The following is a 19,181-nucleotide window of genomic DNA, read 5'->3' as shown; positions in this document are numbered from 1 at the left end:
CACCTTCCAAGAATGATAGTCATTTCCCTCAGGCCCCCTCAAGGGCCTGGACAAAGCTCCCCTGGGGAGATGGGGCCTATCTGCATACCGTCTGCTCAGGTAGGCAGGAAGGGAAAATGCGAGAAGGGAGGCCTGGGCTCTGCCCATCTCAGCCCTGCTGGTTGATCTGCTTTTGGAAACTCTTATCTTTTCCCATCTGAAAAATGACAGGGGTGGATTAGTGGCAATTTCCAAAGTGCTCTGGATTTGGGGGTTAAGGAGAATCACTGGGAAGATGAGGCCAAAAGGCAGGTCTCTCAGCTACCTGACCCCTTCTTCCAACAAGTTCATTTAAAAAATTATTTTTAAGTAATCTCTACACCGAATGTGGGGCTTGAACTCAAGACCCTAAGATCAAGAGTCTCAGGCTCCACCGACTGAGTCAGCCAGGCGCCCCTACAATTTCATTTTTTCATTGGACTAGGGATCTGTGACTTTAGCTTTACGTCTTGGGGGGAATCACTTAACAGAATGAGCCTGAGGGGGTCTTTTCAGCAGCAAGCTGTCATCCTGGACTGACCCCACCACTTGGAAGTGGGCAGCCTTGATCCCAAACAGGGCCACAGGGACTCTTCTCCCCCATCCCTAGCCATTGGAGGACTGGCTTTGAAGCATTTGCAGAGCTGGATGCTCCAGGGAATTTCAACATTGTTAAGGGAAAAGACTGGAATCATTAATGTCCATGGTTGGTGGTGAGATTAAATAAATGCTAACCCATCCCAACTGGATTATGTTGCAGACAGTAAGGCAGCCTCCTAGGCCCCGTTATGAAAGCTATAATGCAAAATGCATGTGAAACGTGGGAGGGAGAGGTTGGAAGGATGCATACCAAATTGTTGCACCACAAAATATGAAGGATCAACATTCCGGGTATGTAATGTCAAACATCCAGGCCGTCCCCACTGGTATGGCCAGCGAGATTGATTAATTATGGGTGCTAAACTCTTGAGTGATTAGCATTGGTAACTTACCATATTTTGACTTTTTATGTCAGCCCTAAAGACCAGAGTGCTAAAATCCCATTTTGCAGAGGAGAAGCAGGGCCAGAGTGAGAGAGGGATGTAACATCCATACCCATCACAGAGCCCAGGTTTGGTTTTTTCCCAAATCACTCAGAGGGTGGTGACTAGTTCCATTGCCAGGGGAATCTAGATCCATCCACAGAGCTCAGGCTTGGGTAGAAAAGGCCACTCTTCCTCAACACCCTCCAAAAATCCCAGGGGAGGAAGGCCAGCCTGCACAGTGGCTGTTTGGTTTTATTATTAGTCTCAACTGTAGATAGGGTTTCAGGCTTTATTCGGGCATTTCAGAGAGGAGTTTAAGATAAGGGGCAGCAGGTGTTTGCTGGCCGAGACACCTAATCCTCTCACCTTATCGGCACGAGCAGCAGGGCCGTGGTGGAGGGAGATGGAGGCCAGCAGAGCCAGAGGCTGCGGCTGGACAGAAAGGCAGGAGGTGGCCTTGACCTGCAGGCTAAGGTGCTGTGAACCAGGGAGCAGTGGGAAGGTTTCTCACCCAACTGAGTTCCCCTCTGATTTCCCATCTAGGGCCTGAGGCTTCAGGACACCCTCCGTCTCCTCCTTCAGAGCCTGGGTCCCAAACTTGACTGTGCATCAGAATTGCCTGGAAGTCCTGTTAAGTCACATTTCAGGGGCCCACCTGCAGCGTCTGATTCAGCCGCTCATGCTGCTGCTGCCCGTCCAGGAACTGCATTTTGAGTGCCATTGCTTTAAAGAATTAGTCACTGTTGGGGGACGAAAACTTTTATTTCAAGTTCAGCAATCCCTTTTGGCTTCACTTCACATTCTTTTCTCTTGGTTCATTGAACATAAGTTAAACTTCGCTTTAACAAAGGCCCATGTGGAATTGTTCTTTCCCCGCTGTCTCTTCATCCCCATTCCTGCATCCCCGTATTGTTAGGAATGTTCCAATTTCACGTACATCCTGGTAAGTTCTCTAATTTTCTGTCTGGCTTGATTCTGATGATGATCAGGTGTCATTTAAAAAAAAAATACAATGAAGCCATTCTTTAAAGGAGGAAAATCCCCTCAGAGGGCAATTGTGAGGATTTGTTTAAAGGAAATAATTAAAGTTATTTGGCCCTAAAAAGTATTAAATAAATGGTAGCTGTTACCAGTGAACACAAATAACACTCACAGTGTGCCAGATATGAAGTCATTTAATCTCCATAAAAACTCCCCATTTGATACATGAAAAATGTAAGGCAAGTCGAGGTTAAATGTGACTTGCTAGCAAGTAGCAGAATCGGACCCCTCCCTGCCTTTTGCTACAGAGCCCACCACACGGAAGAGGAACTCTTCCCATACTGCATTACCCGAGAGCAGCCACTGTTCCAGAAAAGATGTTGCCTGTAGCTCTGGTGGGGCTCAGCCCAGGGGTAAGGGGATTAATGGTTCTCCCACACGGAGAGCAGCTCAGAATTTGTAGAGAGAGGGGCGCCTGGCTGGCTCAGTCAGAAGAGCATGTGACTCTTGATCTCAGGGTTGTGAGTTCGAGCGTCATGTTGGGTGTAGATTACTTAAAAAAAAAAAATTGTAGAGAGGATAGATTTACCCTCATCAGGCCCACCTGGACATGTATACACATCCTGAGCTTCCTCTCCCTTCGGGAGGAAGCTGGGTAAGGCCAGCAGAGTTAAAAGTGCTCACTCTCCGTACACAACTCTGACAATTCTAAAAACCACTGAATTGGACACTGAAGTGGGTGTATGGTGTGGTATGTGACTCACAGGGCAATAAAACTATAATAAAAAGAAATTCACTCCCCAGGCACCTCTGGGAAAAATTCCTTTAATAAAAAAGTTGTAGTACATTTACACGATTGTCATCACCCTTTACCTACAGTACTCAGTAGGGAAAATAAAAAATAAAGGACAACATAGTCGCGCTCAGTATAAAAACGCAGCAATTCATTCCAATAGGAGGCCTTGATGTCTGGAGAGGAGAGAGAAGTGCACGAGGGCACATGAGCCGAGCAGCTCAGGCTTGGGCTTCTGGAGCAACGCTGAGGACCCGCCTCTAACTTTCTGAAGACAGTATTTAAAAAAAAAAAAGTCCAGGGTGCAGTAAGAGGCCTCATCTAAGGCGCAGGGTCCATTCCAGAGAGAACATCATCACCGGGAGGCGTGGGGTAGTGGGGGGTGGTCAGAGTCGGTCTGGGCATTTATGGCAGGTAATAGACTCCCAGAAATTTGGCCTCGGAGGCAACCCTGGCCTAGTCTGAGAGGTTTCCAGAGGTGAAATCAAATTGCCCATGTCCCTCCATTCTGGAAGGCTTAGAAACCAACCCTTAATGTCAGACTTGAGGGCCTCTCTCCTCCAAGTTGCTAAGACCACTTCTTGACAAGCTCCCAAGTCCTTCGCTGAGGGGAGGACTCAGGCTCCTTGGAGATGCCCCTGCGGCCCAACCTTTAGTCCCTGGGACTGCTGGCAGGTGGCCTAGTCGTCCTGGCCGCCGCCATACATGTCGGCCAGCTTCTTGAAGCGGCTGCCCCACTCGTTCAGATAGTCATAGTCTTGGTCCTGGTCAGAGGCTGAGGAGGTGAGGGAGCTCAGGGAGGCAGCATCAGAGCCGCGGCCCTCGTAGTCAAACACCAACAGGGAGTCGTAGGGCGGGGCCGTGGGGTCCGTGTTAGCTGCCTTCAGGTTCTGGGGCGACAAGAGCGGGTGGTTAGGAGCAGCGGGCAGACCCCAGCAGCTGCGAGAGCTCGGGCACGTTGAGATCCCTCTGCTGAGCCTGCGTCTCCTTGTCTGTGAGGACATCTCTTCCCTCCATTTAAGGTGTGTTTGTGTTTTTAAAGATTTTATTTATTTATTTGAGAGAGAGAGCACAGAGGGAGAGTGAGAAGGAGAAGCAGACGCCCCGCTAAGTGGAGAGCCTGATGCAGGGCTCGATCCCAGAACCCCGAGACCACGACCCAAGCCGAAGGCAGACGCCCAATGGACTGAGCCACCCAGGCACCCCTCCATTAAGGTTTTTTTTTTTTTTTTTTATTCGACGGAGAGAGACACAGCGAGAGAGGGAACACAAGCAGGGGGAGTGGGAGAGGGAGAAGCAGGCTTCCCGCGGAGCAGGGAGCCTGATGTGGGGCTCGATCCCAGGACCCTGGGATCACGATCTGAGCCGAAGGCAGGCGCCCAACAACTAAGCCTCCCAGGCGCCCCTCCATTAAGGTTTTGAAAGGCGAAATGAAATAATGCACATAAATACTGAGCACCGAGCCCAGCATACAGCAACTGCTTGGTGCGACAGGCTAGTGGTCAGAACTCTGACTTCACACCCTAGTTTTGTGACCTCGGACAAACCCCTTAACCTCTACGTGCTGTTTTTGTCTTGTCTCTAAAATGGGAGACTTCATATCGTTTTAGAGGAATAAATTAATACATGTAAATATATGTAAAGTGCTTATTAGAATAGTACCTGGCACATAGTTGAACATTATGTCCTCATTTGTAAAATGAGGATAACAAGAGGATTCCCTCCCCACAGTTGATGTGGGGATTGAATGAGATCGTATTTGCAAACTATCTAAATGTCTGTCCAGAGACATTCTAGAAATGGTCTTCATCTAACTAGAGGGAAAAGTTCCAGGTATTTAACTCCAAGGCATTTTCTCAAACCATCTGCTCTGAGCAACTTTCCCCAGATGCTTTTGTTTTTGCACAGCAAATACGCTCATGCTAAAGAACAGAGTCCAACCACCAGGCTACTTCCAGAAGGCAAGAAAGGTAAGCAGAAAGGTTCAAGCCAGGGTAAGGTATTTTGACTGCCCACCAAGCCCTCTGCCCATTGCTGCTTCCTCACACTCTCTAAGACGCATCAATCTATCTTTTCTCCCTCCCTCCTAGCCTTCCTTCCTCGTATTTAGGACCTCCACTAATGGAGCACCTGGCTGGCTCAGTTGGTAGAGCATGAGACTCATGATCTCAGGGTCTGTGTTCAAGGCCCATGTTGGGTGTAGAGCTTACTTAAGGAAAAAAAAAAGAAAAAAGAAAAACCTCTGTTTACTGCTAATGAGGTACCAGGCTGTGATAGGCGCCTATCATCTATCTACCATGTAACTAGTTCAGTGGTTCTCACAACCCTGGCTGTATATTTAATTTTAAGCTTGGGGAGCTTTAAAAAAAATCAGAGCCTAAAAAACAAATGAATCCCTGCATTCCAGGCTTTGCTGTTTTTCAAAGTCCCTCAGATAAATCAAACATGTGACCACAGTTAAAAACACTGGAGATACTCAGCTATTATCAATAATAACTATCATTACCTAGTAAAGGCTACATGCCAAGCAAGTGGTTCTTAGACTTAAATTACTTGGGTTTTTTTTTTTTTTTAAAGTTCTTATTTATTTATTTGAGAGAGCGAGCACGCGCGCATACACACACACACGTGGGGGAGGGGCAGAGGGAGAAGCAGGCTCCCCGCAGAGCAGGGAGCCCAATATGGAGCTCGATCCCAGGACCCCGAGATCATGACCCGAGCCAAAGGCAGCCACTCAACTGACTGAGCCACCCAGGCACCCCTACTTGGGAATTTTTAAGAAATTCTGAAGCCCAGGCCACATCCAGATCAATTACATCACAATCTCTGTAAGGAGTCAGAGACATCAGTAGTTTTTGAAGTTCCCCAGGAGATTCCAACGTTTGGGAACCACCGTTTCAGGTGCTTGCTCATCCAATCCTTAAAGCAACCTGTAAAAGGGTGGCTCCGACGGTTAAGCACCTGACTTTGGCTCAGGTCCTGATCTCAGGGTCCTGGGATCAGGCCACTTAGGGCTCTGTGCTCAGCAGGGAATCTGCTTCTCCCTCTCCCTCTGCCTCTCCCCCCCTGCTCATGCGCTCTCTCAAATTAAAAAGAAAATGCAACCTATAACAGAGGGTCCCCAAATCTGGTCCACACTGGGATCACCTGGGACCTTTAAAAATTCAAACCCAGGTAGTCTGGCTTCACAGTTTTCTAACAACTGTTATATTTGTTGAATAAATGAATAAATAATTCATAACCTATTGTTAACCACTCTGCAACTTAGGATTTCATGGAGGAGAAAACAGAAGCCCAGAAGTTACTCAAATATGCCAGAGGTCACACAGCTGGTTGGTGAGGGAGGCCAGATTTGAACCCAGGGTCAAGACTCCAAGCCCATGCTCTCTCTCCCATGCTGCTGGTGCTTGAATAAAGGGCTGCCCTCAGCTGGCCCCCTAGGCCTCACCTCGATGATGAAGTTCCCAATCTCATCCGGGTTGGCTGGACGTGGACGGTACATGGGTGTGGGGATGAAGGTTGGCGCCACATCATTGCGGAGAACCACCTCAGGCCGGGCCTCCAGACCCCGGTGGAGTTGGGTGATGTCATAGTCCTTCATGGATGTGAAGGAGAACATGGGATTGAGAAGGCAGCTCCCCACCATTTATGTTTCAGCCCACTCCCCTGACATGTGGGTGTTCTGGTTCATGGGTAGCACTTAGAAGCCCTTGTTTCCAACAGCCCCTCCACCCAAATTAAGCACAGGCTCAAGGCCACCTTGGCTGGGGTCAAAGGGACTACAGCTATGGACCAGACACCCTCTCAGAAGAGAAGAGTTGGTGGTCAATCCCACATGAAGACTGATGTGTTAGGTCAGAGTCTGGTCAATGCAGCTAACGTGGTTAGTTGGTTGACCCAACCATCCCTGCCAGTGGCCCTGGAGGCATCCATCTCCCAACCCCCTAGACCTCCCAATGCCTCACCTGGTCCTCCTCACCACCTCCCTCTTCACCGTAGTAGAAGACATTGTCACGGGTGTCATCTTCTGGGAGTAGAAGGGGCTCCTTCACCTTCCTCTTCTTCCTCACCAGCAAGAGGAGCACCAGCAGGAGGACTGCAAGAGTTAGGGAGGGTAAATATTCACCCCCCACAATCACACAGCTGTGGCCGATACCCTACTCTCAGAGCCCCACCTAATTTTAGACCCCTTTCCTCGGTAGCCAGGCTCCCCTGCACGTAGGAAAACCCTGAACTCCTTATCAAAGTGTACAGGACTGGCCCCTACCTGTCTCCACACATATATACCCCTGCGTGGGTCTAATCTTAGTGGCCTCCTTGGAGTGCCTCAAGTACACCCAGCAGTCTCCCGCTTTAGGACCGTCGCCTGGGCATTCCTCACCTGGAACACTCTGCACGCACACGCACGGCTCTCACCCTTCACGCCTCAGCCTAATATCACCCCCTCCTAGCAGCAATCTGATCTCATCCCCCCCCCACCCCCATAATTGTCAGTCTTCCCTTATTGGTAATACCGGTCCTTAAGGGACTCTCCCAGCGGATGTTACTTTTCAACAGGACACTTTTTCAGTCCCCAGGTGACCCCTCAATTAGCCACATACTTTAAGTTAAAAGCAAGCCAGTGCAAGTCTATGTGGTGTAGTAATTTGAATGTAGGTGCAAATACTATGTTGGTATTTCAAGAGGACTGGCTTTTAGTGATACGGTTGGAAGGGCTGGCAGGCTATTTGGACTTTGCGGTACTGGCCAGCTAATGCCTGGCTGTTCTCCCTAATGCCACGACCACCTCCAGTTAATCCCATATAAAGAAGCAACCCCAGGGCCCTCTCTGTGGCTCTTCAGTGTGAGAGGATACGGCCACTATTTACCTTTATCACTTCTTTGGCCTGTTGACAGAACTGATGTCCATCTCTGGCCCAACAGAACAAATCTAGCCTTCTTGGGGAGTCTATGGGTTCTCAGGATGCACACCTATGTGGACTATACTGCGTTCTTTCCCTCCTCTTTTCCTGCCCATTGAGTCTGGGGAAAGGCAGGAGCTGAAGTGGACTTTTCACCTGCACCAAAGCTTATATATCTGCCTACTGATATCTCCATTTGGACTGCCTGGCAATTCTCTTCCCATGATCTTTTCCAAACTGGTTAATGGAAAGTCCAGTTTCTACTTGTCTGGGTCTTAGAAACATGGATGGTTCTTTTCCTCATATCACATAAGAATCTGAACTGATTCTGCCTTGAAATAGGACCATCTCTCATCATCTCACCCCTAGATTACAACAATAGCTCCTTAATGGTCTCCCTTAAAGGCCTCCACCCTTACCCCTGCACAGTCTGTTTAGTAGGAATCCTGTAAAACTCAAGTCAAATCACATCATTGCTTTGCTCTAAACCCTCTGATGACTTCACATTTCATCCAGATCCTTGCAACAGCCCTCAAGGCCACAGCCATCACCTCTCTTGATTTCACCTCTTACTTTTCTCCCTTTTGCTTTTTCCACTCCAGCCATCTGTTGTTTCCACACACCAAGCACAGTGCTGCCTCAGGGCCTTTGCACTTGCTGTTCCTGAGATATCTGCATGATTTGCTTCCTCACCTCTTTCGGGTCTTTACTCAAACATCCCTTCTCAGCAAAGCCTTTCTTGTCCATCCTACTTTAGATGGCAGACCTCCTCCCCCTGCTTGCTTTTCCTCCATACCAACACTGATTTCTCTGCCAGGTCATTTATTGTCTGTTCTCTGCACTGGAAATTAATCTCCATGAGGGCAGAAAGTAGTCTGTTTTATAAAGCACTGCACCCCAATGCCAGGAACAGTGCTGGCTGTGCAGTATGTGGATTAAAGCTTGCCCTTGTTGACTTCATATCGGACTGAATGTGTTTCTGTATAAGGACCAATTCAGAGAGTGGAAAAAGACAATGTGAAAGGTTCCACCTTTAGAGTAAAGAATTTAGTTTGTAACTAAACACGTCTGCCCCGTAAACCAGTGACTCTCAAACCCTAGCATACATCAGAACCCCTGGAGGGCTTGTGAAAATACAGATTACTGGGTCTCAGCCCTAAGTTTCCGAATCAGTAGGTCAGGAGTGGGCCTGAGAACCGGTCTTTTTAACAAGTTCCTGGTGCTGCGGATGCTGTTGGTCTGGAGATCGCACGTTCAGAATGACTTGCTGTAGCCTCTAGATGACATCATAGCAGGGCTCAGTCTGTCTGTTCCCCATGGTCTCCCCAAAGCCTGGCACATTCCAGAAGCTCCATAAACATCTACCCACTGAATGACACTCCTAGAATTAAGAGTATCAGGAACAGATGGGCAATGTTGGGGACACCTTAGTCCCAGCAGTTCAGGGTAGAACTGGGTCTTCAAACTACCCCATCCTCAGAGGGGAGAGAGCAGGGGTACTCACGCAGCAGAGCCAGGACAGCCCCCAGGATTGGGAGGAGGAAGCCCCCCTTCCAGCGTTCGGGGCAGGTCTCCACGTGGCCATGGCAGTCACACACGGTGGCCTTGATCACTGTCAGCTGTTCCTTGTTGCCACGGTCAGCCAGAGAAAGGTGCACATCATACGTGTCTTGCTTCAGGAACTTCTTCAAGGACAAGGCCACTGTGTTTCCTGGAGGAGACAGATAGCGTTTACCACAACAAGGAGGCCACAAGTGGAATGTAGTGTATCACGCTGGAGATTAAGGAGACCGCCTCTACATCTGGCCAACAGGGAGAAATACCCCAAAAGCACACTTACGCCAAGTGTTAAAAAAAATAATTGGTATTTGGCCAAAGCCAAATTCACCAACATGGAAAGGATTATTGGGATAGCAAAATAAATTCATCATCTTATTTTCTTAAAATCAAATCGACAGTCACAGTATTTTTAAAATGAAGTTTTTTTTTTTTTTTAGATTTTATTTATTTATTTGACAGAGAGATAGACAGAAGAGCACAAGCAGAGGGAGTGGCAGAGAGAGAGGGAGAAGCAGGCTCTGCACTGAGCAGGGAACCCGATGCGGAACTCGATCCCAGGACCCTGAGATCATGACCTGAGCCGAAGGCAGACGCTTAACCATCTGAGCCACCCAGGCGCCCTAAAATGAAGTTCTTAAAGGTTTATTTATTTTATTTATTTGAGAGAGCGTGCGTGCACAAGTGGGGGAAGGGGCAGAGGGAGAGGGAGAAGCAGGCTCTCCGCCGAGCAGGGAGCCCAATGCGGGGCTCGATCCCAGGACCCCAAGATCATGACCTGAGCTGAAGGCAGATGCTTAATTGACTGAGCCACTCAGGCACCCGAAAATAATGAAATTTTTAAAAAATCATGTCATAGAGGGCCAATAATTTCTCAGCACCGCTAGCTGCTTGGCTGTTCTCCTCAAAAAGAACACACTGAAATACATTCTTCCTGAGATAACTAACCCCATCTTATAATATTCACATTGACTGACCACCTGTTTTCCTATTTGAAAGTTCACTACCATTATTACAGTATTTTGCCCTTGCAATAGTAAATATGTTTATACCTTAACTATCCGATAGAATTTCAGTATCTGAAACACTGATAGTTCTGCGAAAGCATTAATTATTTTTTTCAAAGATTTATTTATTTGAGAGATAGAGAGAGTGCAAGGGTGCAGGGGGAGGGGGAGAGGTAGAGAGAGTCTTAAGCAGGCTCCACACTGAGCGTGGAGCCCAGCATGGGGCTCCATCTCAGGACCCCGAGATCATGACCTGAGCCAAAATCAAGGGTCTGACGCTCAACCCACTGCGCCATCTAGGCGCCCCGAGAGCATCAGTTATTAATAAATGCAAACGCACACGGCCTGGTGATATAAGGGACATTGTGGAGCAGGTCAGAGAGGCTGCCGGCCAGCACGGTCAGCATTAGTGACGCACACAGGTTCGGGGCTGCTGTGAGGCTGCTGCGGACACTGTGCTAACCGGCCTTGAAAGGCCCAGCGTGGGAGGCAGGTTAACCTCGAAGCAGAAGCCGAGCTTCAGTGGGGCTGCACAAGGGGTCCCACTCTGGGGAGACTGTGTGGCGATCCTGGAATGGGGAAGAGGGCTCTGTTTGTGGGTGAGAAATACAGGGTCAGGGGCTTCTCTGAAGAAAGGCCTTCAGTTTAGACTCGTTCTCAAGAAGGAGCTATTAGCCAGGGTAGCATGACTTCTCATCATGCAGGACTTTCCCAAGCATTACAGATCCTCACCGTTAAATGCCAGCAGTGTCCCCCAGTCATCGGGGCAACCAAACACCACCCCACGATTCTAGCTCATCCACCCTCAAGCTTGCTGGCTTATTTCAGCACTGACCTCAAGCCACTTTTTGTTCAAAGGTTCTGCATACTCACTGGGCTCCTCTTAGTAAGAAAGCCAGAAGGCAGGCTTCGCCCTGTTCCCACGCGGCAATGGCAGGCAGACAGGGAGCTCTGCAGGCCGAATATCTGGTCTACCACATCGTGGAGGCCAAGGTGGGGTATTTCACTGAAACATCCCTACCACCATGCTGTCCCCGTGCCGGAGGGCGGATTTCTCAGGTGACGCTGACGATGGTGGTGCTGGTGACTAAGTGGAAACTGACTGGGAGTGAGGCTCTACTCTCATCTTCACCGCCGCTTTAAGAGGAGGTCACTATTAGCCTCACTTTACAAATGCAGAAATTGAAGCTTAAGGAGGTTAAGTAACCAGACCGAGGTCATACAGGGGTAGGGTTTGGATTAACTCCCCTGACAACAAGGACATGGTCAGAGAGAAAAACTAAATTAAAACCAAGAACCAGGGGCGCCTGGGTGGCTCAATCTGTTGTTACCCATCTGACTTCGGCTCAGGTCATGATCCTGGGATCCTGGGATTGAGCCCTGAGCCGGCTTGTTCCTCTCCCTCTGCCCTACCCCCCACCCCAGCTTGTTCTCTCTCTCAAATAAACAAAACAAAACAAAACAAAACCCAAGAACCAGGTCTCAATACTATCATCGGGTGTATCATTGGGCTTCGGCCATAACGCTCACACCTGACTGAGCCAGATCTGTGATTGCTGCCTGGGAAGAATGCTCGTAAGGTGGCCGCTCACATCTACCGAGCACTGATGTACCAGACAAGAGGCCTCTCGTGGAATCACCTACTTCATCTTCACGGTATCTGGATGGAAGTAGGACAATTATTGGCACCATTCTACAGGTAGGGATAACTGAGGAACAGTGAGGTTCAGTAACTTGTCCATAATCACAAAGCTAATAAATGGAGGAACTGGGTGTTGAACCAAAGCATTCTGGTTCCAGAGTCCATGCTCTGTAAATGCTAAGACCAGGGAGGGGAAAAAACGGCTTCTAGGCCACAAGGGGGTGACAGGAGACCAATGTGGGTTCCTCAAAGGGAAGGTGCAGGACATACATACCCAAATCACAGGAATCATAAAATTGAGACAATGTGGGTATGTGAAGCAGATCTCCTGAGTCCTTTCTGGGCTGGGCTCAGCAGCACTCATAGACACTGGGCACTTGGTTCCTTTGGGGCTGAACCTGTGTGTACTGGTTCCCTATTTCCCTCCTGGGGAACCTTCCTAGCCCCAGGAGGAAGGCGGAGACATTTTAAACCAAAGTGAACAGTGTTTCTCCAGGGGCCTTACTGGCTCTTGGGGCTGGATCCTTCTCACACACCCCGGGTCCTCACTCACTTGATGCCAGTTAGACCCTTTCCCAGGCCAGTGACAACTGAAAAGCCATGGAAGACTGAGAAGCTCCAGGAGGATGGGAAAGAGAAAGGACAGGGAGGTGGATAGGAGGAGGTGCGTGGGGGACAAGGACTGTGGCTTCAACTTGCTCACGTACTCTGTGCCCTTGGGCACGCTACTTAACCTCTCTGAGCCTCACTGTCATCTGTAAATGGGGATAAAAATACTGACCACAGAGGGTGGTAGAAATATTAAATAAGGAAAGAAAAAGCATCTTGCCTATCATCAGGGTTCAATAAATGGTAGGCAGCAGAGCACCAATGGTAAATTAGAAATGTCTGGATTCAAATTCTGGTGGCATCATTTTCTAGCCTTAATGCCTCTGGCAAGATATTTAACCTTCTGTAAGCCCTGGTTTCCTCATCTGTAAAATGGGCGCACACACGTATATGTGGGTTGCCGTGAGGACTGAGTAACCTAATCTATGAAGCATGAGAAGTGCCGTCTAGCACACAGTAAGCATGCTCAGGGCATATGAGCTATTATCACTGCAGGAATCCTGGCTCTTTCATTACGTGAGATTGAGAAAGTCATACCCTCTCTCTCCTTGCCCCAGTTTTTCCAACTGTACAGGAAGGTGACTGGGCTAGAACATTCTTTTTTTTTTTTTCTTAAAGGCTTACATTAAGTTAATAAGCAGCATTTGGTTGATGTTCTTAACTGAGTGGGAATGTGTACAGGGTCCTGGCATGGGGCACACACCCACCTACCACCATCACTCACTCACCTTTCTCGTTGACCTCTGCTGTCCAGTAGATGTCCGAGTCGTGTGTGAGCTGGGCCTGGAAAGGGGAGGTGTGGGGGGACAGGTCCTTGTCCGTGATGTTCAGCACTTGGGGCACAGGGCTTTGGTTGCAGATGGTGATCTGACGGGGCTCAGGGACCGGGCCGTGGTCGTTGACGTCCATAAGTGTTAGCAGGAGGGTCCCAGTGCCAGTGGTGGGAGGGCTTCCTGTTCACAATTACACACAGGAGCCCTTTTTAGCATCTGCCCTTGGTTGGGGTAATGGATGAATGTTAAGCTCTCTGACCTACCCAGTCAGCCTCAGGGAGGTTCCTGTTTATTGCCCAGCTGTAACTTTTCAAGCCCCTCCCTGTCCTGCCCTAGTCTCATCATAGATCAAACCAGTGATGGCAGATCCATGACAATCATGCCTTCATTCTCAGCAGATTTTCCTAACTGATCCTAGCAGTTAACAGCCACTACCAATCTACCCCAAAGAGAAACCTACTGGCCACCTCAGGGCTGATGCGCCTTAGGGATGGCTCCCTTCACAGTCCTGCCGTGACTTCTCGCCTGCTTCCAGGCCTTGCTTTGCTGTGTCAAGCAGAGATGTCAAATCACATCACAAACCCCAGCTCTGTCATGGTGTGACATCACTAATCAATCATGCCATCTTCCAGGCAGCCCCTTCTAATCCAATCACAAGGGGAAACCAACAGGCCAATCTAGGGGTCAGTGAACCACACACTTAGGCTGAAATAAGTCTTTCTCCTAACACTTGGGTCTTAGGGAAACCAGAGCCAGCCAATCCTAGTCTTTATTAGTCTCCTGTGCAAGTTTCCCTTGACCCTCTAGATTGGTTTGCTGACACCCCTCTCTGACACCATACTCTGTCTGGGGAGGGGATGTGCTATGCCTTGGGCTCCAAAGGTACCCAAGTGGAGGGGTTGGAAGGAAGCTCTCACCATCATCTGTGGCCAAGACCATGACTTCGTAGACATTGTTCTTCACAAACTGTTCATCCTCACGGTCTAAGATCCCCGTGGCAGTGACCTGTCCACTGTCTGGGTCCATCGCTAGCCACCCTGCTGGGTCTCTCAGGATGTGGTAGCTGGGATGGAAAAGTTGAGAAGAATCATACCCAGAATACTTAGAATTCTGGTTGTCATTCAAAGCCTACTCATTCCAACTGGCAGATGGTGTCATGGGACTTGGGGCTCCTAAGCAGGATCACATGAAAAATGCATCCCACCCCTAAATGGGAGCCCAGCAGGGACACATGAGAGAGAGTGGCTATACCTGCTCCCCTGGTTCTCAAAGTCCTTAGCCTTGGGAAGGGTAGGAAGGGAAGGCCCTGTGCAAGGGTGATGTTCAAAATATGTAGCAGTCTTTATGGTAATTAGAACAAACACTGACCATAATAAATAGCCCATCCAATACTACTAGTGCTTTTGGATGCATCTGAGCCCAGCTCCTGGTTACCTGATCTTCTGACTCCCCTTGTCAGGATCCTGCGCAGTGTAGGTGCAGACAGGCTCCCCAACAGAGATGCCCTCCTGGACCTCGATGACTTTAGAGGGTGGGACGAACACAGGTGCCTCGTTCACGTCATCCACGTGGACCACTACAGTGGCTGTGGAGGTTGGGAGCTTCACTACAAAGGGAGCCTCATTGGTCACTTCAACATACAGAACGTGCTGGTTTTTGGCCTCGAAGTCCAAGCCCTGAAAGAGAAAAGGAGGACCTGAGCCGCCGATGTGTGAGGAGGACTTATGCGGTGCCGTGATGTCAAAAAGAAAGGGCCCACGGTGAGGGGCTGCAGGCTCCCAGCATCAACAACGCTATCCTTCCCGGGGTGCCTAGAGGGGGGTGCAGTTGGTTCAACAGCACCCAACTCTTGGTTTTGTCTCCAGATGTGATCTCAGGGTTGAAATCAAGCCCCATGTGGAGACTCGCATTGAGCTCTGTGCTTGGTGCTCGGTCTGCTTGAGTTTCTCTCTCTCCCTCTAAAATAAATAAACCTTTAAAAAAAGAAATGCTGTTCTTTCCATAAAACCTCTTGCACTTTTTTTTTTTTTGAGGGGGTGGAGAGGGAGCGGGAGAGAGAGATAATCTTAAGCAGGCTCCATGCCCAGTGCCGAGCTTGATGTGGGACTCGATCTCACAATCCTGAGATCATGACTTGAGCTGAAATCTAGAGTTGGATGCTTAACCATCTGAGCCACCCAGGCTCCCCATCCTCCTGCCCTTTCTGAGTCTCTGGTAGGGCCTCTCAGGCCACCCCTAGACCAGTAAGCCTTAGAGATGGTTCCCAATGGGGTGGTGGTCCCCTAGGGGGTGTTGTAGAAACTTGTGGAGGCCTTTCTGGTTGTCATAATGATTGGGGATGATGTTGGCATTTATAGGCTGGGGCAGGGACACAAAGAACTGTCCCCCAGGCCATGTGATTTGCCAACAGCCCCTTGGACGTTCATGTATTCATGGCTGTGAAAAATCTGTTTATAATTACTTGTTTTACATATAAACTAAGTTTTTGGTGTTGTTTTAATATACACTGACTTTTCCAGGAATGCAACTTCTGAGGGGAGCTTGTAATTTGATTTGTCCAGGCCTTTCCTAAAAGTCGTATATTTCCTATTGTATAAAGACATCAGTATGACTCGTGGTATACATGAGCTCCCTGAGTGACATGCAGTATCCACTGCATTTGGACGATTCCACAAAGAGACACAGGTAACTGACCACCTCATTATGTTTTCTAGTATGCGCCCCAAAGCTTACATATAGAAACATCTTATTATCAGCAACTCTTCCTGTAAAATTCTCCTTTATTTCACAGTTAGGACATTCTATTTTTCCAGAAATTGTGTAAGTTATAACTTATTATAAATGAAATTCATTTCACAATATAAAAAGGGCATTACAAAGTTTTTGTTGCAAGAAGGAGATATTCGTTAAAGTATTATATAAAACCCTGCTTCTCAAACTAGGCCATTCTTTTTTTTTTTTAAGATTTTATTTCAGAGAGAGAGAGAGAAAGCACAAGCAGGGGGACCGGCAGGCTCCCTGCTGAGCTGGGAGCCCAATGCAGGGCTTAATCCCAGGGACCTGAGCCAAAGGCAGCTGCTTAACCAACTGAGTCACCTAGGTGCCCCTGGCCACTTTTCATAATAAACCAGGAGGTAAAAGAAATTAAAAAAACATTAGGCCCATCTTCTTAAAGCATCAATTTTATTCAAAGACTTTGTGAGAGGCAAGCATCTAACTACTAAGTAACTTAGAACATTTTACTATGCAAAAACCTAGATATGTATTATGGATTAAACGCAAAACTAGCAAGAATTCCAATAAAACAGAGACCCTGTGTGTGAGAAGACTAACTGGGGACAGCCACCGGACACCAGGATCTGGGAGGAGGGGCTCCACTCCCCTGCCTCCATCAGATCAGTGACTCTCCCCGGTATTATGAATTGAGTCCCTCGGTAAGATTTATTTTGAACAAATTCATTCCCCAACACGGGAGGGATGGGTAAGTGTCAGAAGCCACGGGCCTGGTGCACTCCCTGGTGAATGTTCCAGAGCAGGTGTCCCAAGGCTGGTGGTCCACCACCCTGTCCTGGAGGCTGTAGACTTGACTGCCCCAGGGGTGACCCCTGTCTAAAGCCCAAACGGACTCACCTTTCTGGTCATCAGGATGCCCTGGTTGCTCTCGGGGTGGGTGGTGATGGTAAAATGGTCCCCGTCATCACCTTCCAAGATGCGGTAGGTGGCGCGCCATGCCGGTGAGTTGGGGGCATCCAGGTCAGTCACTGTCAGCCTCTGCAACTCGTGGCCCACCGTGTTCTCGGGTACACGGGCCTCGTACTGTCAGTGCAGGAAGCACAGCATCGTCAGAGTAGAGACTGATCGCCCATCCTGAGACTGTTCCACTCTTCGCCAGCTGTGGATCCTCCATGCAACTCACTCTTCCTGGGACCACCCAACCCACACACCAGGGTTTCAGGGCACACACAGATGCAGAATGTCCTCACAGCTGCTGGGACAGACCACAGGGATCGTGGGCCGGCTTTTCCTAGATCCAGGGCCAAAATATTCCAGGAATCTCACTGGGTCTGGCTGCCCTAAACCCTGCCACATGTGGCCATCTAGCTGAGATCAGAAAGGTAGGAAGAGGGTGGCAAGAAGGACTAGGGGCCTGATTGCTGTACTGCACGGATCAGGAACATTTTGGGAAATTCTGGAACAGGTGGCAAACACTGGGAACTCAGCTGCTCAGAGCAAATTTTTAATCAAGCCTAAATAATGTTCGGTAGCCAGAGTTATCTAAAGATGGAAGGGGGGTGGGTGTCATCTTGATTGGCCCTGCGTCCTCTGTCACTGGAGGTGACCCAGAGCATTCACGGGGTGAAGGTGGGCACAAACAGGTGTGAGGCGAATTCTAAGTGTTCATATGAACAAGGATTTTCTTTCTCTCCTTCTTTTTTTCTGTAAACTCTAACACTAAGGAGGGGCTTGAACTCATGACACCAAGGGTCACATGTTCCACCGACCGAGCCCGCCAGGCGCCCCTCGATGAGGATTTTCATATTGAGCACTTACGTACCAGGGATTGTGTTATGAACTCTACAGAGATTATGCCTTTTAAAACTCAGAACAATGCAGCAGGTACTATTATTACGTCCATTTCACAGATTAGGAAATGGGGCACAAAGAGGTTAGGTAATTTGTCTCTGGTCACACAGCTAGTAAGTGGTGGGGTGGGACCGGAAGCAACGTGAGCTGGTTCCAGAGTTCCATTAGAAAGGAAAACCTGAGTCCTTCATCATCTGCTGAGGGAAGAAGGATTGAAAGGGCACTTACCTTCGGAGGCTCAAACACAGGAGCGTTGTCATTGGCATCGAGGAGTTCTACTATGGCCACTGCGGTGGTGGTAGAACCATCCCCGTCCATATCTGTCGCCTGGATGGTCAGTGTGTACTCGGGGACTCTCTGGGGAGGAAAGGAGAGTTCAGGCTGAGGGGCCCCTCAGCCTGGGCTCCCAGAGGCACAGCCCTGGATGTATGTGGAGGGAAGGGGAATGTGTCCCCCTCTCAGTGTTCTCTTGAATCCCTGCCCCACTGCTCACCCAACATAGGGAAGAACAGAGGCAAATAGGGGAGGCGGAGGGGAAATGCAGACCCCAACGGTTCTCTTGGGCCAACCGGCGGTGGAGTCTGGGCATTGCCCCCTGACCCTGGGCTGATGCAGAATGGGAGCTCTGAGTGGGGATTTGGGCAAAGGTATTAATTAGGAAACAGTAGGCAACTCCAATATCCATGGAGCTAACTCTACTTTATGGCACACAAGGGACAAATCTGGGCAACGTGCATGCTAAGTGAGCCATTCTGAGAGGAAATGAGAAAATCTACAGAAAATACCAAACGCCTGCATTTTACAGCTGCCTCCTCAGCCTTAACGAGACCATCTGACACCATGCGGCTGGCTCCAGAGAGCTGTGGGACATCAACACGGGAACACAGCAGCGGCCATGGACAGGGGCTCCTGCTCTCGAGCGCCAGGCCCCAGCCTGAGCAAGCCTGGGTAGGAGCCACTCACCTCCCGGTCCAGGCCACTGGAGATCACGCTGATGGTGCCCGTGCTCCGGTGGACAGTGAACATGAGGTCATGCGGGTCCTTTGGCTCTTGGCTATGGATAGAGTAAGCAACCACCCCATTGTACGTGTTGACGGCATCGTCCTCATCTGTGGCTGTCACCTGCATCACAGAAGTGCCTAGAGGGCAGAAGGACTGGGTGAGCATCCTTCCCTCCCTGCTCCAGTCCCAGCCTTGCCCACTTCTGGAACTCTGAGAGAATGGGTGGTTCCACCAATATCTGTCGCTGAGAATGGCAAGGGCCCCTTCCCCCAGAGGCTGAATCAGGTAC

General features: G+C 49.3%; 1 protein-coding gene across 1 annotated transcript in view; it reads right to left on the bottom strand.

The window, feature by feature from the left end:
• Positions 1-2,555: 2,555 nt before the first annotated feature.
• Positions 2,556-19,181, bottom strand: part of CDH3 (cadherin 3) — a 45,871-nt gene continuing 29,245 nt past the window's right edge. Inside the window, exons 7-16 of the mRNA XM_032424051.1 lie at positions 18,854-19,029; positions 18,119-18,247; positions 16,937-17,122; positions 14,741-14,982; positions 14,224-14,369; positions 13,262-13,486; positions 9,223-9,429; positions 6,783-6,913; positions 6,266-6,412; positions 2,556-3,707 (exon numbers count right to left, since the gene is read on the bottom strand). Of these exons, the coding sequence (XP_032279942.1) occupies positions 3,498-3,707; positions 6,266-6,412; positions 6,783-6,913; positions 9,223-9,429; positions 13,262-13,486; positions 14,224-14,369; positions 14,741-14,982; positions 16,937-17,122; positions 18,119-18,247; positions 18,854-19,029 (1,799 nt within the window). The 3' untranslated portion in view covers positions 2,556-3,497. The remainder of the gene's footprint in view (positions 3,708-6,265; positions 6,413-6,782; positions 6,914-9,222; positions 9,430-13,261; positions 13,487-14,223; positions 14,370-14,740; positions 14,983-16,936; positions 17,123-18,118; positions 18,248-18,853; positions 19,030-19,181) is intronic.

This window comes from Phoca vitulina, unplaced genomic scaffold, assembly GCF_004348235.1.
Source record: "Phoca vitulina isolate PV1807 unplaced genomic scaffold, GSC_HSeal_1.0 scaffold30, whole genome shotgun sequence".
NCBI classification, from domain to species: domain Eukaryota; kingdom Metazoa; phylum Chordata; class Mammalia; order Carnivora; family Phocidae; genus Phoca; species Phoca vitulina.
The sequence above is the reverse complement of the archived record's forward strand: the minus strand, read 5'-3'. Positions and strand labels throughout refer to the sequence as shown.